Source organism: Acomys russatus, chromosome 5 (assembly GCF_903995435.1).
Source record: "Acomys russatus chromosome 5, mAcoRus1.1, whole genome shotgun sequence".
Lineage (NCBI taxonomy): Eukaryota > Metazoa > Chordata > Mammalia > Rodentia > Muridae > Acomys > Acomys russatus.
In genome coordinates, this window is record NC_067141.1 from 13,426,733 (window position 1) to 13,453,052 (window position 26,320).

The 26,320-nt window shown below is 42.2% G+C and overlaps 1 protein-coding gene across 2 annotated transcripts in view; it reads right to left on the minus strand.

Annotated features, from left to right (window-relative positions):
- The window catches only part of Eef1akmt2 (EEF1A lysine methyltransferase 2), a 30,732-nt gene extending 5,187 nt beyond the window's left edge, over positions 1 to 25,545 (minus strand). Inside the window, exons 1-5 of one of the 2 annotated variants that reach the window (XM_051145457.1) lie at positions 25,292 to 25,466; positions 24,334 to 24,399; positions 23,434 to 23,548; positions 8,154 to 8,261; positions 908 to 1,124 (exon numbers count right to left, since the gene is read on the minus strand). In XM_051145457.1, coding sequence (XP_051001414.1) covers positions 908 to 1,124; positions 8,154 to 8,261; positions 23,434 to 23,548; positions 24,334 to 24,399; positions 25,292 to 25,401 — 616 coding nt within the window. In that variant the 5' untranslated portion in view covers positions 25,402 to 25,466. Of the gene's footprint in view, positions 1 to 907; positions 1,125 to 8,153; positions 8,262 to 23,433; positions 23,549 to 24,333; positions 24,400 to 25,291 lie in introns of both variants that reach the window. The other variant, XM_051145458.1, reaches the window with a different exon arrangement.
- Between the last annotated feature and the right edge of the window lie 775 nt (positions 25,546 to 26,320).

Sequence of the window (26,320 nt, forward strand, 5' to 3'; positions counted from 1 at the left end):
TATTTAGTCTAGAATCATTTATTATTGCTTCATCCCAAAATTGCTTCCATTCCTCTATAAAATAATTAGTACTAACCCTGAGAAAGACTCTAAGAAAAAGGTAAACAAATACCAAAAATTGTTCAAAGTACTTTCCCAGGAATGCTTGTGTGCTACATGGATAAACTGAAGGTAAAAACATTTCCTAAAGTGTCCACGCGAGAAAGTCTGAGAAAACTCCCAATGCTCGATGTACAGATAGAGATTCTCACCACTGACAAGACTCCTGAATAGTGGGACAATCCTAATTACCTTTGCCTAATGAGACAGAAAAAAATCCTGCCTGACATAAAAATAGGCAGATGGGAACTTCCTCAAAACCCAGCATGTACAGCTGCCGTAAATTCCCCCCTTCATTTCTGTGCAATGTTAAAAAGAATTGTTCCATACATACTGGAAACAAAAAGACAAATTCCAAACACTTAAGTGACCCTTAAAGCAAAGCATATAAACTGTGTATAAAATTAAAACATGTACTTGCATTTGCATAATTATAGGTTCCCAAATACATGAGTGCACTGAAGTCAACAGCACAACACATGTGTCCTAGTCTCTGGATAGCAGATCACACAGCTTAAATAAAAGATTGCATTGCTTAAATAAAAAGCTTGATCTTTACAAGCTCATAAATTTTAGTGCTTAACTGCCAAGATTTCTGGGAAAAATGTTAAAAAGGCCTCTGGATCCCAACCAATTTACTTTTCTGTGCTTTGTATACACAGTTCAAAGTTATTACCAAGGTCATTAACACAGAAGAAAAGCAGGCAATGCCCAGAACCAGAAATGTAAAAAACTGTACCCACAAGGGAGCCGAAGAGAAATATAAAAACCTAAGGAGGCATACAGTCAAACCCACGTAGCCAATTACCTTCTCGGAACACATCGAGCAACTCTGACTTGGTCCAATTACATGAGGTTATTAGAAAAAAGCCTTTTACTTCCAACACCCTGGAGAGAGACATCACATATTGCTTCCTCTTCTCAACTGCATTGTCAGGATTAAGACTTATGGCATCGAAAGTCCCTTTGTCAATGCAAACATGAAATCCAGACAGCTTTGTGGAAAGATTCAAAAAGTCTTCTACCTATATTAAAAATGAGTGTCCATATGAGAACAATTAACACAATCTTTATATAACTTAAGTGACAACATGTAAAAGTTTACAGATAAAAGCGCCCATTATGATGGCACTTTACATACAATAAACATATTTTCAACTTTATAGCAAACTTTTATATGCTTTATTTCCGAGATCATTAAAGTCAAAATTAGAAGAGAGGTTGATAGTGTTTCCTGAACATTTCAAATCAACTACAAATTTGGAAACAAATCAAAGGCAGTTTACATAAAGTTATTTCTTTTGAAAATATTTAACATATTTATCAAAATGACAAAATTTATTTGGAGTCCAGGTCATTGGAAAGACCTATGGCTTATACTCCCACTTGAGTGGCCTAAAGTAAACAAGGAATTATCAAAAGTTCCTTTGTTTTGATTTAGCAGCTCACAAAGCTACTAATGGATGTAACAAAAGACATGAAGCTTAAGAAATTAAGGAACTATTTAAACTTAGCTTGGTAAATGTCCTGCACTTTAGCTTTTAATAACTCATCAGCATCTTGGGGTAGTTTTTTGTTGTTTTGTTTTGTTTTATTTTTGCTTTTGGTTTTTTGTGTTTTTGTTTTTTTCAAAACAGGGTTTCACTGTGTAGCCTTGGCTGTCCTGGACTTGCTTTGTAGGCCAGCTGGCCTTGAACTTACATAGATCCGCCTGTCTCTGCCTCCCAGTGCTGAGATTAAAGTTGTGCACCACCACATTCGGTGTAGCATCCTGTTTTCAAAAATCTAATACAACTACAGTATTGGAAATAGAGACATGCCTCCATTTTATAGAGCAAAATTTTACCAATGAATTTAATTCTAAAATACTTTTTAAAACAAGCAATTAGCTGATTATCATTCACACAATTTCAATAAGCTAAGTAACTATCGAGAACAATCCCCCTAAAGTGGATGCTGCATAATGGTTTTGAGACTCTTTTTTGGTGACAGAGTGTCACACGGGAAGCCCAGGCTTTGCTAGTGCTAAGACTGCAGGTGCATGCCAACCCACCACACTCAGCATGTACTTCTATTTGAAGATGGGGCCTTTCCTGCTCTCATATCCAAAGTACAGAGTTCAATACATCTGAATCAAAACTAAAGCTATATGAAGAGCTCACTGAGTGGGAACATCCTTATCGTAAACACTGTACAAAACACTCTTGTATTCCAAAGGTATTTCATGACACCTGTACTTATTAACTATAGGATATAACAGTAAATAAAAAAGTAAAGGAGCCTGTGTTAGAATACAGTAGTAGCCTTGTGCTTTCTAGAGGGGAAGATAAACAACAAGTAAATTGGTATCATTTAAAAGCATCTTCCAGAATACACATATTGGAAACCTAAACACAAAGTCTAATGTTAACGGTATTAGAAAGGGGCCATGGAAGGTGAGTGGGTCATGAGGGCTCTCTCCTTCTGAACAGATTAATGGACGAATGAGGGAGAGGTTTTGTTATAAAAGCAAGCTCTTTCTGGCTTACTTGCTCTGCTATGATGCAAGAACAAGGCCTCTCATCACATCATGTAATAATCCTGGACGCTGCAACCACTAGGACTGTGGACTTAATAAACTTCTATGCTTTATACAGTGCCTAATTTATGCTGGTCAGTCAGAGTAACGAAACGTAAATTTAAGAAATTATTTTGAAGGTGGGTGCAGTGACGCACACCTGAAATCCCTGAACTCTGGGAGGGAGAGGCAGGCAGTTCTCTGTGAGTTCGAGGCCAGCCTGTTCTACAAAGCAAGTCCAGGACAGCCAAGGCTACACAGAGAAATCCTGTCTCAAAAAATCAAAAACAAAAAATAAATAAATACTTTGAGGGGCTGCAGAGATAGCTTGGTAGTTAGGAACACATACTCCTCTTTTTTTTTTTTTTTTTTTTCCATACTCCTCTTGTAAAGGACCCACACGATGTGGCTCTCAACTGCCCACAGCTTGAGCTCCACAAGGAGCCAGTGCTTCTGGCTTCCACAGGCACCTATATTCACACACACACACTCACACAGGCACCTATACTCACACAGGCACCTATACTCACACACACACACACTCACACAGGTACCTATACTCACACACACACACACAGGCACCTATACTCACACACACACTCACACAGGCACCTATACTCACACAGGCACCTATACTCACACACACACACACTCACACAGGCACCTATACTCACACACACACACACACACACACTCACACAGGCACCTATACTCACACACACACACACTCACACAGGCACCTATACTCACACACACACACTCACACACACTCACACAGGCACCTATACTCACACACACACTCACACAGGCACCTATACTCACACACACACACTCATACACACACTCACACAGGCACCTATACTCACACACACACTCACACAGGTACCTATACTCACACACACACTCACACAGGCACCTATACTCACACACACACTCACACAGGCACCTATACTCACACACACACTCACCTCACACAGGTACCTATACTCACACACACACACTCACACAGGCACCTATACTCACACACACACACACTCACACAGGCACCTATACTCACACACACACACACACACACTCACACAGGTACCTATACTCACACACACACACTCACACAGGCACCTATACTCACACACACACACACACACACTCACACAGGTACCTATACTCACACACACACTCACACAGGCACCTATACTCACACACACACTCACACAGGCACCTATACTCACACACACACTCACACAGGTACCTATACTCACACACACACACTCACACAGGCACCTATACTCACACACACACACACTCACACAGGCACCTATACTCACACACACACACACACACACACACTCACACAGGTACCTATACTCACACACACACACTCACACAGGCACCTATACTCACACACACACACACACTCACACAGGTACCTATACTCACACACACACTCACACAGGCACCTATACTCACACACACACACACACACACTCACACAGGTACCTATACTCACACACACACTCACACAGGTACCTATATTCACACACACACACACACACTCACACAGGCACCTATACTCACACACACACTCACACAGGCACCTATACTCACACACACACACACACACACACACACACACACACACTCACACAGGTACCTATACTCACACACACACTCACACAGGCACCTATACTCACACACACACACACACACACACACTCACACAGGTACCTATACTCACACACACACTCACACAGGCACCTATACTCACACACACACTCACACAGGTACCTATACTCACACACACACTCACACAGGTACCTATACTCACACACACACTCACACAGGCACCTATACTCACACACACACACACACTCACACACACACTCACACAGGTACCTATACTCACACACACACTCACACAGGTACCTATACTCACACACACACACACACACACACACACTCACACAGGTACCTATACTCACACACACACACTCACACAGGTACCTATACTCACACACACACTCACACAGGCACCTATACTCACACATACACACACACACTCACACAGGTACCTATACTCACACACACACTCACACAGGTACCTATACTCACACACACACACTCACACAGGCACCTATAATCACACACACACTCACACAGGCACCTATACTCACACACACACTCACACAGGTACCTATACTCACACACACACACACACTCACACAGGTACCTATACTCACACACACACACTCACACAGGTACCTATATTCACACACACACACACACTCACACAGGCACCTATAATCACACACACTCACACAGGTACCTATACTCACACACACACACACTCACACAGGCACCTATATTCACACACACACACACAGGTACCTATTCTCACACACACACACTCACACAGGCACCTATACTCACACACACACACACACACTCACACAGGTACCTATACTCACACACACACACTCACACAGGCACCTATACTCACACACACATACTCACACAGAGACGAGCAATTTTAAAACTGTAAAGTATTTCAAGGTTCAGATTTCAGTAGGTAAAGGCTTTCATCACAAACTAGACAACCCGAGTAGATTTCTAGGACTGACATGGTAGAACCAACTCCCCCAGGTGTCCTCTGACCTGCACAAGAATGCTGTAGTGCATCTACATGCCACAACGAATAAACAAATGAATGTAATTAAGATAATAAGATTATCTCAGATAGGGCGGCAAGATGGCTCCGCAGGTAGAGGCTTGTCATCAAGCCTGAAAGCCAAAGTTTGAGCCCTGGGATGCACATGATGGAAGGAAAGAAGCAATTCCAGCAAGTTGTCCTCTGATCTCAAGTCATGAGCACATAGATGCATGTCCACACGAAAATAAACAAACACAATTTAATTTTTAAAAATTATAACTGCTTAATAATAGTACACCATGGAATATCATTTAATAAGTACTTTAGATACAGTGCTACTAAGAAAACAAAAACAGGTCATGTATGGTAGTACACGCCTGTAATCCCAGCACTCAGGGAGGCAGATTGCTTTGAATTCGAAGCCAGCCTGGTCTACAAAGTGAGTCCAGGACAACCAAGGCAGACAGAGAAACCCTGTCTAGAAAAACAAACAAACAAAAAGCAAAAAACAAAAAATGTGGTCTGCAGCCCTCTTCTGGCCTTCATAGGCAAAACACTAATATGCATAAAAATAGATAAAAAATAATAAAAATAGACCCTGAGCTCAGAAGATAAAGTCACTTACCACCAAGCAAAAAAACCTGAGCTCGCTGGGCGTGGTGGCACATGCCTTTAATCCCAGCACTCGGGAGGCAGAGGCAGGCAGATCCATGTGAATTTGAGGCCAGCCTGGTCTACATAACGAGGCCCGGACAGCCAAGGGTACATAGAGAAACCCTGTCTCGAAAAACAAAAACTAAAAACAACAACTTGAGTTCAATCCCTAGAGGCCACACTGTGCACTGTGGCACATCCACCACCACACATACACAGAATAAACACATGAGCATAATTTTAAAGAGAAAAAAGCTGAGCATGGCGGTAAATGCCTCTAACTCCAGCATCTGGGAGAGCAGAGGCATGAAAAGACCAGAAGTTCAGCTATGCAGCATGCCGGAAGCTAGCCTGAACCATAGAAGATCCTGCCTCAATAGCACAAAACAAAACAATCTTACGCCAGCCAAGAAGGTGCACACCTATAGTGCTGTCTTCAGAAAATGAATGTCGTGCGAGTCCCAAGTCTTAGGACAGCCTAGGCTGCAAAGGGAAGAAAGAAAGAAAGAAAGAAGGAAAGAAAGAAGGAAAGAAGGAAAGAAAAAAGACACAGCAGTAAGATTGGTAAGTGACTAAGAAGAGAAATCTTTTATAAAAAGCCGCCTGAGCTGGGCACGGCTTTAATCCCAGCATCTGAGAGGCAGAAGCAGGCAGATCTCTGAGTTTGAGGCCAGCCTGGGCTACAGAGCAAATTCCAAGACAGCCAGGGCTACACAGAGAAACCCTGTCTCAAAAAATACAAACACCACAAAAAGCAGCCTGGAGAGATGGCTCACCGGTTAAAAAATGGCTGCTCTTCCAGATGACCCAATTTTGATGCCCAGAGCGCACACGGCAGCTTACAACCATCTCTACCTTAGTCCCAGGGAAAACAACACCCTCTCTGGCCTCCTCAGGCAACAGACACAGTGACGGTGTGCCGACATACATGCAGGTAAGACACCTACACAATATAAATAAATAAATTTGGGAGAAAAAAAAGGCTAGGCAGTGATGAAAGGAAGGAAGGAAGGAAGGAAGGAGGGAGGGAGGGAGAAATGGGGGCTAAAGACGGAGTCCCTGGCAGCACACTTATCTAACACACACAAGGGAATATAAGCAAGGAAGGGCTTCCTAAAGCTAGCCAGAGCATGCGGGTCCCGTGCTGAACGTAAAGGGGAGCCAATGGAGGTCTGTGATCAAAACAGTGATGTAAGCCACTTCTTGTTTTAGATTAAAAGTACCACTGTGTGTGGGGGGGTGTGTGGATCTGAGGTCTGTAAGCATGGGAGTGGTGAGGCAAAATGAATGACAGAAGAGAAGGAACAAGGCTGACTCCTTGGGTTTAAGTGTTCTAATTTCCTCCTGTTGCTATGAGAAATCACTCAGATCAAAAGCAGCTTTGGAGAGGAAAGGGCTTATTTCATCTTACATTTCCAGGTTGCATGCCCAGGAAGTCTGGGCAGGAACCTGAAGCTAGCTCACTTTCTGACTTTCTCACAGGCTTATGCTTCGCTATGCTTAGCTAGTAACTGCCTTATACAGCCCAGGAATACTAGGGATGGTGCCCCTCACAGTGGGCCTTCCTGTATCAATTGGTAACCAAGACAACCCCAAAGACACGCCCTCAGGCCAATCTGGTCTAGACAAGTCTTCTAGATGACTTTAGGCTATGTCAAGTTGACAATTAAGGCCAACAAGGACAAAAATAACAATATGTGGTATAACAGCCTACGCATTTATAAGTTTTTCTTTAATATAAGTCACTTTTTTTCAAAAATAGAATCCAACCCTAAATCCCTCACAGTTAAGTGGCTGTAGCCTCCAGTTCTAGCAGAACCTGAGACAGAAAACAGGGAGAGCCAGCATTTATAACTTTCTGATCTCATTAATCCACAGTATGTTTTTGCAAAAATGGGTGGTATCATATAAACACACACACATATACATACACAAAGAAGAAGACCCATCCACAAAGCACAGTGTGACAGGGTAGACTGAGACAGGAGAAGGCAAGCTTGAGACCTGCCAGAGTTATACAGTAGGACTGTCACACACACACAAAAACAAAAGAAAGCAACTTCCCTAAACTAACTAGATGTATTATTTATGATTGAGCCTTAATTACAAATTCAAAAAGGCCAGCAGATTAACATACTTTTAGAAACATTTAAACATTATAGCTTATTTTAAAATATTAACATAAATAGTAGTTACCTTCAAGTTAATGTTAGCTAGCCCTTCTTTCTCTAAGATACTTGCAGAAAGCTTAATTGCAGAAGGAGAGTAATCAATGCCAGTTATATTGAAGAAACCATGTTTCACCTAGAGAAGAAAAACAATTTTATAGTTTAGTTTAAAACTTTTAATTCTTTTGTTTATGAACTATAATACTCTTTAAATACTAGAGTTGCTTTATCTTTGTTATAGATCAAATGCCATAGAATATCCAATTATCCACATGTTTAAATTTTTTATTGTATTCTAAACAGAAACTAAAAGCTTAAATTCATGACTTTTTTTTTTTTTTTTTTTTTTTTTTTTTTTGCTTTTTGAGACAGGGTTTCTCTGTGTAGCCTTGGCTATCCGGGACTCGCATTATAGACTGTCTGGCCTCAAACTCACAGTGATCTGCCTGCCTCTGACTCCTGATTTCTTTTTAAAAGGAAATTTATTTTCTCAAAGATAACATACAAGGCCTTGGGCTGCAAATGTAGTATTAATTTCTGATGCTGTTATGCTCAAATTCACACAAGAATTTATCTCACATTTGATTTAAATCCAATCAACCTATATGAATAAATTATATGCATATACAATGAGTTCGTTTTAAGTTATTTTCCTTCAGCAAATTATAAATTATTTAATTCCCTACCAGCCACATAATTAAGCCACCTTATATTTGTATAGCACTTTTTCACTTTTCAACTCTCTCACACGTTCTATTAGCTCTTTGTGAAATGCCTGGGAGCCAGGCTGGGTAACAGTTTCTGCAGGGAGCTGCAGAAAGATGACAGGCTTGAGGGTTTAGTGTCTGCTGGGCATGAACCCTCCTCAGATGTTTGGTGCCTTTGGAAAAGGCAAGGTGGTTTCTGTCTTTACCCATGCCTAATTATGGTTCTCATCATGAAAAAATAATTTCAAAAGAAATAAAAACAACAAAATTGCAAAATACGGTATGGTCTAAAATTGTCCTGGTGGGCATCACTACTTACAAAATGGCTACTTCTTCCAAAAGTTAACATAGTGCCAGTCATGGGGTGCATATCTTTAATACCAGAACTGGGAGGCAGAGGCAAAAAAAAAAAAAAAAAAAAAAAAATCTCTGTGAGTATAAGGCCAGCCTGATGCCCAGGCCAACCAACGCTACACAGTAAGACCTTGGTTCAAAAGGGAAAAAAAAAAAAAAAAGTAACCTACACAAGACTTATTTTTAAAAATAATTATATTTTGAAAACACTTTTCAACCCTAAGGACTGGGTTGTAATCTAAGCTCAAGAGACACACACCACCAGCTATTTTCCCACAGATCAGTTGTTTTCTCTTTTCTTTTGTTTTTGAAACAGTCTCTCTCACTGTATAGTCGAAGCTGACTCTAACTTAGACTCCTCCTGACTGCTGCATGGGTGCACGGCCTACAGATGACCACGCCCATATCCTCCTACTATCCTAGCCTCTTAGCTGGCTCCACCTCTACCATTAATTTTCTTCTCATTTCCCACAATTCCTTCTCCAACAGACTGAAACCTAACATGTTTTAGCAGTTCCTTCTGCCATGAGTGTTGACTCTTCAATACCATTTATACAAATTCTGCTAATGTTTTTGGGTTCCATAACATTCACTCATAACCTCAAACTATCAACAACACTTTTCATATTCAGTTCCTGCACCAAGTGAAAAAATAAATGGATATTCTAAGAAACAATAAACCATCAAAAACAAGGAGGAAATTGACATTAGAACAGGCTCCAATGGGCCTGTTGTGACCCATGCATTTAATCCCACCAGCACTTGGGGGGCAAAGGCAAATTGGTCTAAATTCGAGACCAGCTGGGTCTACAGAGTGAGTTCCAGGATAGCCAGGGACTACACTAGAAACCCTGTCTCAAAACCCAAATGAAAGAATTACCAGAGACAGAATTTAAAACAGCCAAATGAAAATGATAAGCCGATTGGGTGTGGTGGCGCACACTTTTAATTCCAGCACTCGGGAGGCAGAGGCAGGCAGATCGCTGTGAGTTCCAGGACAGCCAAGGCTACACAGAGAAACCCTGTCTCGAAAAATCAAAAAAAAGAAAAAAGAAAATGACAAGCCGAGCTGGGTGTTGTGGCATACACCTTTAATCTCAGTATTCAGGAGGCAGAGGTAGGTGGATCTCTGTGAGTTCAAAGCCAACCTGGTTTACAAAGAGAGTTCCAGGACAGCCAGGGCTACACAGAGAAATCCTGTCTTGAATAAAAAGAAAGAAAGAAAATGATAAGTCAAAAAATTTTGGCCAGAAACAGTGAATTTTAACAACAAATCAAACAATCAATAAAGTCAAATGTAGGTTTGATGGATTAGATACAGCAAATTTATCTTAATATGTTTGTAAGTGCACATGTGTGTATGTATGTACACACACACACACACACACACACACACACACACACACACACGCGCGCGCGCGCATTCATACACACACTTTCTGTTGTGGTTAATATGTAGTTACTATGTATTCAAGTGTTAATTGCTTGTCCCCAGAGATTTTTACTGTTCTACAAGCAAATGCTCACATACACCAAGTGATATTGTGTAACCTTGCTTCCCAAATTATCTCTGATTGGACAATAAAATTGCCTATACCTGGGCTGGGCAAAAGAGAGGTAGGCAGAGCTGAGGTTTATGGGCTGAGAGAGCAGAGATCCTGAAGGGGGGGGGGGGTACAGGAGAGGAAGAAGAAAGGAGAAAGGAGCAGGTCACCATAGGTTACTGTGAACTAGAAGCACACGGCCAGGAGGAGCCTGCTATGAGGATTGGCATGATGGGGAGAAGCAGCCCAGATGGAGCAGGTGCACGTATTTACAGGATTTGGGGATGGAATGTATGGCTAGGAGACGACAAGGTAGCTTAGGGGTTAAGATCTGCCCAGTCCCAGTGTTTAAGGCATATTAAAAACTAACAGGTGACTGAGTCTTTTATTTCTATAATAGCAGGTAAAAGATGACTGCAATATTAATAATCATATCAACCAATTATTAAATATTAATCATTTCTACAACTTTCTTTTTTCTTTTTATAGACAAGGTCTCACTATGTAGCCCTGACTGACCTAGAACTCAGGGTGACCTTGAACTCAGAGACTCACATGACTCTGCCTCTAGTGTGCTAAGATTAAAGGCATGTGTCACCATGCCCAGCTTGTATGTATATTACTTTTTAAGAATTCATAAAGAAAATATCCCTGTTCAAAATACAAGGACAAACAGGAAGAACCATAAAGACCTAATGTTATTCAGTGTCCAGCAGGCAGGCTGGATTCTGCTTCCAGTGGCTTGGTCAAGGAGCCGTTTGCTTCCATATGAGAACAGAACAGACAGACCTTGAGATCAAAGGTCCCATTTCTCTCAGGAACGGCTATAGCGCTTTGGGGAGAAAGGCCTGTGCCCTAGAGAAGGCTGCCGGTCTCACCTGAGGAGGTGGAAATGATTTTCCACCTGGTATTATAGTTTAGCTCTTTTAGAATGAGATTGCTGTTATCAGACAGCAGTGGAGACTTGGGAGCTCCATAAGCCCAGGATGACACCAAAGTGTTACAGCCCTTTGTTCCATGCTACCCACAGCAGGGAAAGTGGGCAAATGAGACTCAGACCTGGCAGGTGCTTCACCAGTGTGGTGGTTAGCACTGATCTTGGCTGGCAGTCAAGCACCCAGGTGTCCAGTGGGGTTTTTCCACAGAATAAATGAAGTCTTAGATGGTCATGGTGGAGGAATGGCAAGAGCATGAGAGAGTAAGTCAGCCAACCTTTATTTATAAACCTTGGGCAGTGGGGAGGGGTTTTTAGGTGAATATGTCTGATTTGCTGAGGCTAGAAATGCTAGGATACTTAATCTATATACTGTGGTACAGTATGGTATCTCATTTATACGCAGTAACATGGAGTCTTATGATAAGAAGGGAAACACAGTACCACAGTGTCCTATGGATGAGGGAAGAACTCCAAGGTACAATTAAAGGTCATTTGCTGGAGGCTAGGATCTCCTTAACATAGGGTGAAGTGCTTGCAGGAATTCCCAGGTGCTTGCTGGGCAAGTTCTACCAGGAGAGGGTTGGGCCTGTAATCTTCCCTGAGAGCTAACGTGATGTTCCTTAAAAGATCTGGGGTTCCCCAGATGAGGTGAAGAGAGAACCCCACTAAGAGAGTCCACTGTTACAGACCAAGCCCAGAGGCTATGAGAGACTTCAACCCTTCAAGCAGAGACCCACAACCTAACATGACACAGTAGATAAAATCCAAAATATTGACAGATGTATAAGAAGGATATAAAACCAGAATGGGCAGGAATAAGAAACAACAAGTAACTGAATTTGGGGCTTCCCCCCCCCCAAACCTCACAAAGTGCCCAAGCACTTCAAATGCAAAATGAGATGAAAACAAACAAAACTACATAAAACCATAGTTTTTCTGGTGAAAACTAAGAAGAAAAATCTTGAAAGTACAAGGGAATAAGAACAGAGGAACAAGCCGAGTGCAGTGGCACACATCTTTGACCCCAGCACTCAGGAGGCAGGCAAATCAGTGTGGGGGTTTTTTGGTTTTAGTTTTTTGGTTTTTTACTAAAACGGCCAGCCATCAGTTTTATTTTCACATTTCACAATACAAGTGAAAATTGTACTTTTTTATCCCACTTCTTTCCTCCAAATTTATTCTCTCTGTTAGGAAGGGGGAAGTCTTCCTTGTCATGCAGCTGGAAAACACCCAGGCTCAGTCAGCATAATGATCTGGTGAAATACAGAACTGATAGAGCCCGTACGCTCTTATTTATCTGGCTGAATCATGCCAGGCCCCAGGTTCCACCATCTGGAGAGGAGGTCTCATCACTGAAGGCAAGATGAGCATGTGGCCTCCCATGGGTAGCCTCATTACAGGAGCAGGTGCCACGGGCATCCCAGGATGAGGCCCATCATCAGCATCATGGGAAAGCATACCAGTTCAGCACTATCAGGGAAGCGATGCACACAGCCAGGCCTGACAGGGGCATGGGATGTAAAGCATGTGTGACGTCTTCAGTGTGACGACTGAAGACTCAAACGAGGAGCCAGATCTCTATGGTTTTTAGGCCAGCCTTTAATCCAAGAACTCAGGGAGGCAGAGGCAGGTGAATCTTCGAGTTGAAGGCTAGCCTGGTCTACAGACTGAGTTCCAGGACAGCCAAGGCTACACAGAAAAACCCTGTCTTGGAAAAAACAATCTAAAATCCATTGACAAATGTATATACAAGCAGTGGTATAGCCACGAGACGGAAATTATTCAGCCACATAAAGGAATGAAGTCCTGACATGCTACAATGTAAACATATCTTTTTAAAAATTATGCAAGTGAAAGAAGCCAGACACAAACGCCATATATGAAATACCCAAAACTGCTAACATAGTGGCACACATCTGTAATTTCAGCACTTGGGAGGATAAGACAGGAAGATCACAACAAGCTCAAAAATAGCCTATACTACACAGTGAGTACACCAGGTCAGCCAAACTATATAAGACTCAAGTTCTAAAAACAACAACAAAACAGAAAAGACAAATTCTCAATGTAGATTACTGATTTCTAGGGGTGGGAAAAGAGTATGCTGAACCAGTGCTGATGGACACAGGAGTCCTCTCGGGAGTGAAAATATTTGTTTAAAACATTGATGACAGCTACCCAACTTTAAGACTACACTACAGAGCACAGAACAGCACATTTGTTGCTGTTGTTGTTTTTGGTTTTTGGTTTTTCAAGACAGGGTTTCTCTGTGTAGCCCTGGCTGTCCTAGACTCGCTTAGTAGACCAGGCAGGCCTGGAACTCACAGCGATCCATCTGCCTCTGCCTCCCTAGTGTTGTGATTAAAGGCCTGCACCACTACGCCCAGTCAGAACTACACACTTTAAAGGATAAGTTTTCAAGTGTATGAGTTCTATTTCAATTTAAGTTAAAAGGCTAAAATGAATGTATTATTAACACTAAAGTAATACTCAAAGCAAATTAATCTACAAAGATTAAAAAAGTACATTATTCCGGGCATGGTGGTACACGTGAGAGGCAGAGGCAGGCAGATCTCTGAATTCAAGGCCAGCCTCATCTATAGAGCTAGTTCCAGGACAGACAGGGCTACACAGGAAAACTTTGTCTCTAAAAACAAAAAGCAAGAAGGAAGGAAGCAGGCGGGTGGGGAGTGTATGGAGGAGGAGGAGGGGGAGGAGGAGGGAGAGATGGAGGGAGGGAGGGAAAAAGAGAATACAGTAATAAATCAGTCATCAGTTCATTCACAAAAAATACAAATCTTAACTTGTATATACCCCTACTAGACCTTAAAAGTTCATAGAGCAAAAACTGACAAAAATCAAAGAAAATATAAATCCACAACTATGGTTGGTACACTTGTTTCAGCAATTGATAGAAATAGTAGAAATCGGGGGCTGGAGACATGGCTCAGTGGTTAAGAGCATCACCTGCTCTTCCAGACGTCCTGAGTTCAATTCCCAGCAACCACATGGTGGCTCACAACCATCTATAATGTGATCTGATGCCCTCTTCTTCAGATAAAGCACTCATATACACTAAATAAATAAATTAATTAATCTTTAAAAAAAAAAAAGAAATAGTAGAAATCAGCAAAAACTACAGAACTAAACTAGATGTATTTAGCATTCATAGAATATTCTACTAACTGCAATACACACTCTCAAATGCATATCATATAAGACAGGCTACGTGCTGGAGAACATAAAACAAGCCGTAACCAACGTAAAAGCACTGAAATCCACAAAGTGTGTCCTCTGCTAATAAATGCATTAGGACTATAAATGCGTAGGAATATAGTAATAGAAAAAGTTGCAGTATTTAGAAATGAAACAACAAAATTCTAAATTGATAGATAAAAGTTAGAAAAAATAGAAAATACATTGACTGATGAAAACAAACACATCAAAATTGTCCCCTTTCCCACATTCATGCCAGCATCTGCTTACAGATAAGCTCACAGCATTATTGCTTTTACTGAGGACAGCAAAAGTCTTAGGTCAACAATCTAAACTTCTGGGGCTCAACAGTTAAGAGCACTTGTTACTCCTGCCAAGGACCTTGTTCAGTCCCCTGCACCCACACAGCAGCTCAAGACTATCTGTAACTCCAGTTCCAGGAGATCCGGAGCCCTCTTATGACCTCCTCAGGTACACGATGCACAGACATATATGCAGGCAAAACACTCAGACACATAACATAAGTGATAATAATAATCTAAACTCCTACCCTAAGAAGATTTTTTAAAAGCAAGGCAAATAAAGAACCCAGCTGTGACGGGTCCTGCTTGTAATTCAGTGCTCAGGAACCTGAGGCAGGAGACCCACCATAAAGCGCAAGCTACATCTAAGCTCTCACCTGAGCTACATATGGGAAGATCTAGGCTAAGCTACAAAGCAAAGCTCTTCTCAAAAAACAAACAAAGCATAAAGTAGTGGATGAATAAGGTGAGACACAGCCATGTAAGGGAATGCTCAGCAGTGACAAGCACATCCCATATCCAAGCATTGCCTATAAGCCCAGCACTGGGAGGCAGAGGATGAGGCTTGTGGGCTAGAGGTTAAATCTGGCTACCAGCAATTTCATGGCCATTCTGAGCTTATCCAAACAGACGAAAGCACGGCTGTTTAGGGGACCAGACACAAAATGCTCAATCGGTACCGTGTTTATTGCGCAAGCATGAAGACCTGAGCTCACTGTCCAGCTCCCGTGTAAAGGCAAGGTACAGGGTCACACACTACACCCAGCCTGGGGAAGGAGGAGGCAGGAGGATTCCCGGAGCCAGACAGTAGGTGAATCAACAGTGAGAGAAAGGGCAAGCAGGATGGTTTAGCATGCACAGGTGCTCACTACCAAGCCTGACAACACTGAATTTGATCCCCCAAAACAACTAACTCCACAGAGTTGTCCTCTGACCTCCACATGCACACCCGAAAGCACACATTATAAACAAACAAACAATAAATGATAAACATCAAAAAAATAAGGTGGAGACTGGGAAAGACACCCAATGTTAACTTTTGGCCTCCACAAACATATAACACACCCACAATCACATCCACATGAACACATATGCACACACCAAGAGGGAAGCAATGAAGATTAAAAAGGGAAAACTAAAGGTATCACTTAACCACAAAGCACATAATTACAGACGGAGAAAATCTAAAGCAATCTACAATCTCAAGCATCAACCATTAGCTTTTACAAGTAAGCTATTACAATCCAAAAGAAGGTTTGGACAATGGCTCAGTGATAAGAATAGGTGACCTGCATGTGTAAAACCCTTGGTTCAATCCCTGAACCACAAAACTGAGTAAGTAAGTAACCCTCCCACCAAAAAAAAAAAAAAAATCTACAGGAAAAATGAACAGGTGAGTAAGTATGTGAGTGAAGTGGCCCAGAGCGAAGCCTACACAGCCACGTAGCAATGAAAATACCTAACTGCTGTTATGAGCACCAGCAGATCTCACAGAACGTTGCGTGGAGACCTACCTTCTGTTGACACCTCAAAAACAGGCCGATCAATTTAGGAAGTGAAGGCCCACTTGGCTAACCAGCAGAGAACAGTAGTTACTTTTAGGGAAGAGGAAACTTGGCCACAGTAACCACTCTGTGGGTGGTCACTCTGTGACAATCCACTGAGCAGCAGGCATTTCATTCCTGTTCTCTAAAGAACTATGTTCTGTCTGGATGTTTCAAACTGTTTCAAGAAAGGTGACTCCGCCTCTCTCCTCACTACCCCTGAGGCAGAAACTCAGCTCTTACACAGTGCAAAATACAATATGGTAACTAATTTGAACTTAGTTGGCTCTACCCTTGCCACACACAAATTCTATTTTACCAACTATTTAAAGGCACAAGACCTGTGCTGCTTCAACCTTCATGTATTTAGTTCTCGTTATTCAGTATTTTTCCCTTTGTGATTACACTCCACCCACACTCACTACAGTTCCCTGAGGTTCCCACCCAATTTGGATATTAATTCCTCAAGACGTCTCCTCATCCCCCTTTTCCAATACTACCTGCTTCCTCTTTACACTCAGTATACCCACTCGCCTACAATGAGCTACAGTTTAACTATGTGCCAGCCCATCCTCTACTGTACTATAATCTCAGCACAAGATCCACGCTCATGATTTCAGTACCTACTATTAGTATGTGGTAGTTACTAGTAAATTTCAATCTTATGTATGTATTTTTCCTGGACTCCTCTGTAGCCCAGGCTGGCCTCGAACTCACAGAGATCAGCCTGCCTCTGCCTCCCCAGTGCTGGGATCAAAGGCGTGCGCCACCGCGCCCGGCTCTTACCTATACATCTTAAGTGGCTCCACTAGCAAAGGCACTTGCTGCCAAGCCTGGTACCCTGAGTTCAATCCTTGAAATTCACATAATAGGAGGAAAGAATTGACTCCCTCAAGTTGTCCTCTGACCTCCACATGGGCACTGTGATACACATGCACAGACACATACACACATGCAACACACAAATATATAAATGTAACAAAAAATGTTACATGTAACAAATGTAAGAACAGTAAAACCATCTAAGGTGAAGCCTCCATCTTATACGTGCTGCACAGCAACAACCACTACAAACACAGGGCAATATTGAATAGAGGAACTTGTACCAAAACTCAGGTATATGAACATTATACTTTTGTTAAGCTATATAATTACCTAAAATAAGGAATATATGCACTATTAGAATTGAAAACATCTCAGCCAGGTGTGGTGGCACATGCCTTTAATTCCAGCACTTGGGAGGCAGAGGCAGGCAGATCACTTTGAGTTCGAGGCCAGCCTGGTCTACAAAGTGAGTCCAGGACAGCCAGGACTACACAGAGAAACCCTGTCTCGAAAAACAAAAAAATAAAGTAGTAGTAGTAGTAGTAATAATAATAATAATAATAACAACAAACAGCTCTAGCCAGGCATGGTGGTGCACGCCTGTAATCCCAGCATTCAGGAGGCAGAAGCAGGCGTATCTCTGTGAGTTCAAGGCCAGCCTTGTCTACAAAGTCAACAGCAAGGACTCTGAAGCAATGAGCCACCTTTCCAGCTCAATCTCTTTTTAATATAGACAGATTCCTAGACCTTTGAGCTAATCCACACCACACAGCCTATGCCTCAAGAGAAAACTGAAGCCAAAAATAAAAAAATTAGGCTGGCTTGCTCAGGGTAAAGACTGTAACCAAAAGAACCAAGATTAGTACTCTGATCCCTTGGGGCTTCTCACTTAGGGCTTTAGGTCCTAATCCTCAACACGCAGTCTCAAATACCATAATCTCAAATGATGAAACCCTGAAAGACCAAAATCACTAAATATAAAATTCTGAAAGATCAAGTATCTCAAAAATAACTCTAGGAGCACGATTCTAGAAACTGTCTAAGCCGGGCATAGTGATGCTCATCTGTACTCTCAGCACTCAGAAGGGAAGGGCGGGTACCACAAGTTCAGAGCATCCTCAGCTACACAGTAAGCTGGAGCCAGCCTGAGCTACATGACATCCTATTTCAAAAGAACAATAATACATAAAATAATGGTTAAAGGGCATTGACTTAGGGACTGGAGATATATCTGAACGTCAGTTGAACTACGCAGGTCACGCAGCATTGTGGCCCACACATGTAAGCCCAGCACTCAGGAAGCAAAAGCAGGAGGACCTCAGTTAGCAGCCAGCCTGGAGCACACAGCAAGACCCTACTTCAAAACAGAACCAGGGCTGGGCATGACGGCACACTCCTTCAAGCCCAGAACTGGGGAGCCAGAGACAGGTAGTTTTCTGTGAGTTCAATACCAGCCTAGTCTACAGATCAAGGTCAAGGCCAGCCAGAGCTACACATTAACCTTGTCTCAAAGGACAAAAATATAAATGAACACAGGCTGGAGAGATGACCCAGCAGTTATGCGCAGATTCTGCTCTTGCAGAAGAGGTAAATCAAGTTCTCAGTACCCACATGATGGCTCACAGCCACCTTTTAATTCCACATAAGCCCATGTAGATGAAACGCTCATGTATACAAAGCAAATAAAAATTCAAGTTTTTTAAAAACCCACAATAAAGTTTTGTCGGTGATTTGCAAACAAAGAAGCTTTCTGAAATTTTCACAAATGCCAAGAAAACCCCATCTCTTACTTGCTAGTATCAGTGTCTCAAAGCATAAACTGTTTACCACCATACCAATAACACCAAGATAATTCATCTCTACAAAAAGGTATAAAACAACCATTTTTCTGGTTCTGTTGTTTGTTTGTTTGTTTTTGAGATCGGTTTTTAGTGCATATCCTTAGCTCACCCAGAATTTTCTGCATAGACCAGGCTGGCCTTGAACTCCTAGAGACCACCTGCCTCTGCCTCTGAGCGCTGGGACTAAAGGCGTGCCCCATCATGCTTGGCCTAAATTACAATTTTGTCATTACACATTTTATACAAAATGATACAAAAGATGAAATATATAGCAGAGCAAATTGCCTAATTAAAAAAAAAAAAAACTGGAGATTTAAAAGTCTGGGAATAAACCAAAAGGAAAAAAAAAAAAAAAGCCATGCCTGAAAACCAAACACATAAAGAAAGATTGTGGACAAGCACAAGAAAGTAGTCCCTAAGTGCTGACCTGCTTTGTGAGGTCTCATGTCAAGATGTGTATTTTGCCTTTCTTAGAGAAATAAACTTGTATTTATTTCCTTGGGTGCTGTTCTTCTGAAGTTCTATGACTCATACAAAGCAGTTTAACAACACCCTATCAGAAAGATCTGTCTTGGACTGGACCCATGGCTGACAGGTAAAGAGTACTTTCTCTTTTTCCTGGGAACCTGAGTGTAGCTCTCAGCACCCACACAGGGAGGCTCACAACTGCCTGCCACTCCAGCTTCATGGGATCAGACAATCTGTTTTGGCTTCTGTTGCCATCCTCACACACACTGAAGACATGCACACCGACCAGACATACAACATAATAAAAAATAAATCCTTAAAGGGATGAACATTCTATCTTCAGCACCATGCCTGTATTGTTTTGGGCACTTAGCAATTTTCTTCCTTAGGTACTCAGACATGGGCAACAAATTCAACACACAAAACTGGTGAACACATACCATGGCTGGGCACCTCATCAACCCCAAACCATTCAGTAGTATCATTGGCTTCATCATGCAAACATGCCTTCATTTCATCAAAAACTCCTGGAATTGCATCATCTAGAAGTGATGCCAGTGATGACAAATGATACTTTGCATGTATGCATTATGTGTGGGTACAGGTGAACCTGTGTTCTTATATGTGTGTGCGTGACTGTAGAAGCCAAAAAGTCAACACTGGGAACACTGGGTAACTTCCTCAAATTTTCATATATCTCTCTCTCTTGGATCTCTCATGAATACGGAGCTCAAAGCGCAAATGACATGTATTTTTATATGTGTATGGGTGTTTTGTGTGCATGCATGTCTGTGTACAACCTGTGTGCCTGATGCCCACCTGGCCATCAAATCTTCCGAAACTGGAGTTACAGCCACAATCTATGAGAACAGGATTCCAGACGGTTCTGAGCTGCCATGTGGGTGCTCGGAATTAAACCCAGGTCTCCTAGAAATGCAGTCAGTGTTCTTAACTGCTGAGCCATTTTTAAACTGAATTTCACCCCTATTGTGTTGCACCTACATATTCTCTTGTCTGTGACTACACTACTGAAAGCACTTGATCATAACTAAATCTGGTCACAAATGCACCGGCTGAGTGGAAAACAAAACAAAACCCTTTACTGGTCACACTTTAAAATTCACTGGCTGAAGGTTGGATTGTACCTAAACCTTGCTCACATATCACTACTGTCGTGGGATGCAATTTAAGTTGCTTTTCTAAAAACTCTCCCGAAGCTTCACTTTTTCCAGATATTAATACACAACAGAGCAGTAAGTTTTAAAATGTTCAGGGGGATGAGCTTTGTATCTTTTTTTCAATGGAGATAGTTTTAAAATACAGTGTGGGCCATCCATTTGTCTGTTGTTAGACTTAACGATGAATATGTGACTTCTTCAGTAGTCAAACTGAGGTTTTTTATTCACAAGGCCACTGATCTTCTCAAGCACCTTCTGACCAGCATTCTTTGCAAGGAGCACGGTGCTGTGCAGAAATGGCAGCAACACACAACTGAGTAATTTGGGAAGGAAGATTTTCTTGCATCCATTCATTCATGTGAATTGGTGTTTCACTTGCATGTGCGCCTGTGTGAAGGTGTCAGATCTCCTGGAACTTGAGTTACAGACAGTTGTGAGCTGCCATGTGGTTGCTGGGAATTGAACTTGGGTCCTCTAGAAGAGCAGTCAGTACTCTTAACTGCTGAGCCATCTCTCCGGCCCCCTGAATGTTTTTTGTCCTCCATCCCCATCAGGGCTGAGGACTGAACTCAGGGTTCTTCTACTACTAAGCTAAATATCCAAACCAAAATCAAGAAAGATGGCTCAGAGGTTAAGAGTACTGCCTGCTCTTCCAAAAGTCCGGAGTTCAATTCCCAGGAACCACAAGGTGGCTCACAACCATCTATACTGAGATTTGGTGCCTTCTTTCTGGCTTGCAGGTGTATATGCAGGCAAAACATTGTATACATAATAAATAAATAAATCTTTTAAAAAAATTAATAAATATCCAAACCTTGGTTTTCTTGTGTTGAAACCATCATTTTTACTGCAATCTCTGCCATGCTGCACTATCATTTGAAGACTGTTTCAGCTGTCAAATTCTATGTGTCCATTTGAAGGGCTAGCTATTGTTTGATTGTTGTAATTCAGCAGTTTCCACAACACCAGTAATTCACTTTAATTTTTTTTTTTTTTTTAAACTTGCTGGGTATGGTTGCACACACCTTTAAACCCAGCACTCAGGAGGCAGAGACAGGCAGATCTCTGTGTGTCTGAGGTCAGCTTGGTCTTGGTCTATATAGAGAATTCCAGGACAGCCAGGGCTACATAGAGACACTGTCTCAAGTTTTTTTCACTGTCTCAACTTAAAACACACACACACACACACACACACACACACACACACACACACACGTTTTTAACTTGAAAAAAAAATTTTAACACTTGTTATATGTGTCTGTGTAAGTGATAGGCACCCCTATGAAGGGCAGAGGGCAAGTGACCAGCATTACTAAATGAATTCTCTCCTTCCACACGTGGGTCACAGCAATCAAATGCAGGTGGGCAGACTTGGGGGCAGGCACCCTCACCCAGTGAGCTGCCTCACTGACCCTAGCTTTAAAATGTTTATCTTAAACAATTAAGTAGCCTTGTACAATTAAATTACCAAAGTCTTGGGGACAGTGAGATGGTTCAGGAGGTAAAGGCACTTGGCCACCAAGCCTAAAACACATATACACAAACAAATATAAAAATTAAAATATTGCAAAAACTTTCTGTGAGGGAACAATTTTTTAGATTTCTTTCATTATGTTCTAAGGAATATAGTTAAGAAGGAATTATGTTGTTTCCCCAATACCAAATCTGTATTACCAGTGAAGCTAGTGACGTAACTCAGTCTGTGGCTCAAAGCCAGGACCGCTGGTGTAAGGCCTAGAGTCCTACAGCCAAAAGTTTCAAAATGCAAAACAGCAAAAGAAAACTGTCCTAACTTCCAGAAAGAGCAACTTACCTGCTGTGTTTGTCCCTGAAGGGCCTCAACCAACTAGATAGTGTACACCCAAACTGAGACAGCTCTTCCTTTACTCCAACTAGACTCAGACATTAATCTCCTCTGGAAACGTCACATAAATAGCTTTAAAAATGCTCAGGCAGGATTTTTGGTATTCACTACACCCTACGTGCTACAACTACCACACACAGAACTATAAATGTTCTAAGCCCATTACTCAGCTTTTTATTCCTGATATAGCCTTTGCTTTTTGCTATAGGAATGAAGGGATTGAGGATTTCTGAATTCTGGCTTCCAGAATTTTCAACATTCAAGATTTTGCTCTTTCAGGATTATGACTTTTAAGGTTCTACACACCTAGGAATTCACTGTTCACTAGACACCTGGGAGCCTGTCTTTCAGGACTATGCCTGACACAGTATTATTTAGCACTTCGCCTTTCCTCCCACATGAACACTCAGCGTCAGTATCCCAGCTGCACTTTCGCTTCACATTTAGATGGTAACCTCTTAGCTGAAACACTTTTTTAAACTATCATTTTAGAAATGGTTCACACATATGAATACTAAAGGTACCAACAAGTTCAACCAGGAAAACACCATTTCCGGTTCCAATATCAAGCACGGAGGCATCTAACGGGATCTTGTGCTTCTGCAGCCACCTTATCAGTCGGTTCATACTCTCTTCCCCAAACCTGTCAGAAACAGAACGCAAAAGGCAGATAGATAGCAAAAGTTACAACTATATTCCACTTCTGCTGCTTAATACTGTATGCTCATTTAAGTCTTTTTTGAAAAGTGAAAAGTAGTATTTTAATGGTTTAAGCTTTATTTTTATTGTTATTTAGGAGATTATACCTCGAAAAATAGAATACCCAACGTATGTGTGTAGTAAACATACTTATGTATATTCCATATGTAATATATGTAAGTATGTACACGTATTACAAACGCATACACTCTGTCTACATCAGCATTAATCCTTTAAGATAACTCTCCTAATAGTTGTCTTCTTACACATCAGCAAATGTTTTATCAAGTACTGAAAAATGACAACCATGGAATGAAAGTAACTTCCTAGTATTATGATCAATTTAAATCTGGGCCATTAGAAAAAAAAAAAAAGAAAAGAATTTTTGTTTTAAAGCTATCACTGAAGTCAGATTCAGGTAGAGGCTGGTGGATCTCCGAGTTCGAGGCCAGCCTAGTCTACAGAGCAAGTTCCAGGAGAGCCAGGACTACATAGAGAAACTCTGTCTTAAAAGAACAAAAACAAAAACCAACAAAATAACACCAAGAAACAAACAAAAACAAACAAACAAACAAACAAAAACGAGAACAAAAAAGAAAAGAAATATTTTGGAGCTGTCCCTGGAGACTCAAGCCATGCCTCTGCCGAGCTCTAGGCTGCCCGTGCAGCTGCTGAGTGCGCATGTTCATGCTCTCACACCCACACAGACAAGTCCTCGGCTTCACTCACCAGACTTCTCCTGTATCACCATATTCTTGGAATGCTCGCAGTTCTCTCTCATAAACAGCATCCCAGCTACATAAACAACGAAACGGGAAGCAAGAGTCTCAAATTAAACTGTATTTTGTGAATTAAATGTATATTTCCAATGTATTACACAGCTGCTTACAGTGGTCTTAAACATTATTAGTGTTCTCAGTAAGTGCATATAGTTCAAAAAAAATTTTTTAACATCCTTGGGTTAAGAGGACGACAGGTGGGTGTGGTGCTGCATGCCTAGACTCCCAGCAGAGGCAGAGGCAGGCAGACCTCTGTGAGTTCAAGAGGCCAGCCTTACACAGGGAAACCTTGTCTTGAAAAAACAATAAATAAATAAGTAATACACATACTTAAACTCATCCAATGAATAATTGTACGTCCATTTTAGCTTAAATAGAAAGAGGCAACTGTCCAAGAATGTCTAAGTCCCAGACCCAAATCCAAAACTGGACTACACAAGCTAAGTTTGTTACTGCAAATTTGCTCTTCAATGGGCAGACAGAGGACTTTCTAACCAGTAGGTCAGTGGTTTGTTCACAATGAATGTAGCCAAGATAAAATGGGCTTAAAAGTAAGTGCTAGAACAGTCTCTGTCTCTCCCTGTATTCTTAGAGCATCGTCCACACCCACCTCCTCCTGCTCCCAGAGCTAACAGCTCTCCCGGGACCTCATTCGAGCCATTGTGTGGTTCATTGCCCAATACTCTCCCTATTTTCCCCAACACAGATTCCAGACCCCTACACTGGCCCCCCAAGGGTTTCGAGTGGGCTTGGATCCCTTGAAAGAAGATTGACTGCCACCCAGGGCGTGCTTGGGATCTCGCCCCTTGAACCCCTACAGGTGGCCTCCACCCTCCTCTCTCAGGCCCCCAGGGGCGCCATCTCCTTCTTGGCCTCAGGCTCCCGCTTACCCTCCCCGCCACACTCACTGCTCTCGGGTCCCCAGCGCCGACGGGACGAAGTCATCCGCCGCTGGACTGCCCTCTCGAGACCGCACAGGGACCACAGCACCGATCTGACCGTCGGAATCCGCGTTCATGTCGCTTTGAGCCTAGTGAGCTGTCGCGGCCGCCATAGAGACGCAGCTCGAGCAGAGTGGATGCGTGGGACCTGGCCTCTCTAGGCAATAGGAGGCCGTCTCTCTAATGCTCTAGGCCAGGCCGTGGAAGGCTGACTGCAAGAGAGAACCTAGGTTGCTTAGAGGCCACCTAGTGTGCAGTGCAGGCTAGAGAGGCTAAGAGAGCGCTACAGCCAACATCTATGCATCCCCTACTCGCCAGTCCACAAAGTGACCAAATCAGGGTATCGCTGTCATTACTGAAAATGCTGCATTTTGGAAAACAAACTGTCAGAAGCCAGAAAAACTCCTGAAACACACACCGCTCAGTCCGAATGCATGTCATCTCTCTGTAGCCAGGCAGATCTGGAAACTGGGTAGGTCAGCCCATCGCATTGACTGGCTCCCTGACCAAAAAAGTAATTTCATTTGTGGGTAGAATTATGGAAAATGACTAGATGTAACTGCTGACCTTTTAAGAGTGTATGGCCGCCGGGCGGTGGTGGCGCACGCCTTTAATCCCAGCCCTCGGGAGGCAGAGGCAAGCGGATCGCTGTGAGTTCGACGCCAGCCTGGTCTACAAAGTTAGTCCAGGGACAGCAAAGACTATGCAGAGAAACCCTGTCTCGAAAACAAAAACAAAAACAAAGCATATGGCCAAGAAAATGGGCCAGCCATGAAATTATGATAAAACGAGAAGCAGAGTGCTAGAGTGCCGATATAGGTCTTGCTTTGTCCCCAGCTAGGCATTTGAGCCTGTCCAACTCTCAATTTCTGCATATAGTTAGCTCCAAATAAGAAAGGAACTTGTTCTTCAAGACTACGTGAACCTGAGGTGGTGTCTTCTGCCTGTTGGTCCGACTACAGTCATTCTGCAATATAATGCATGAGCTCTTTATAG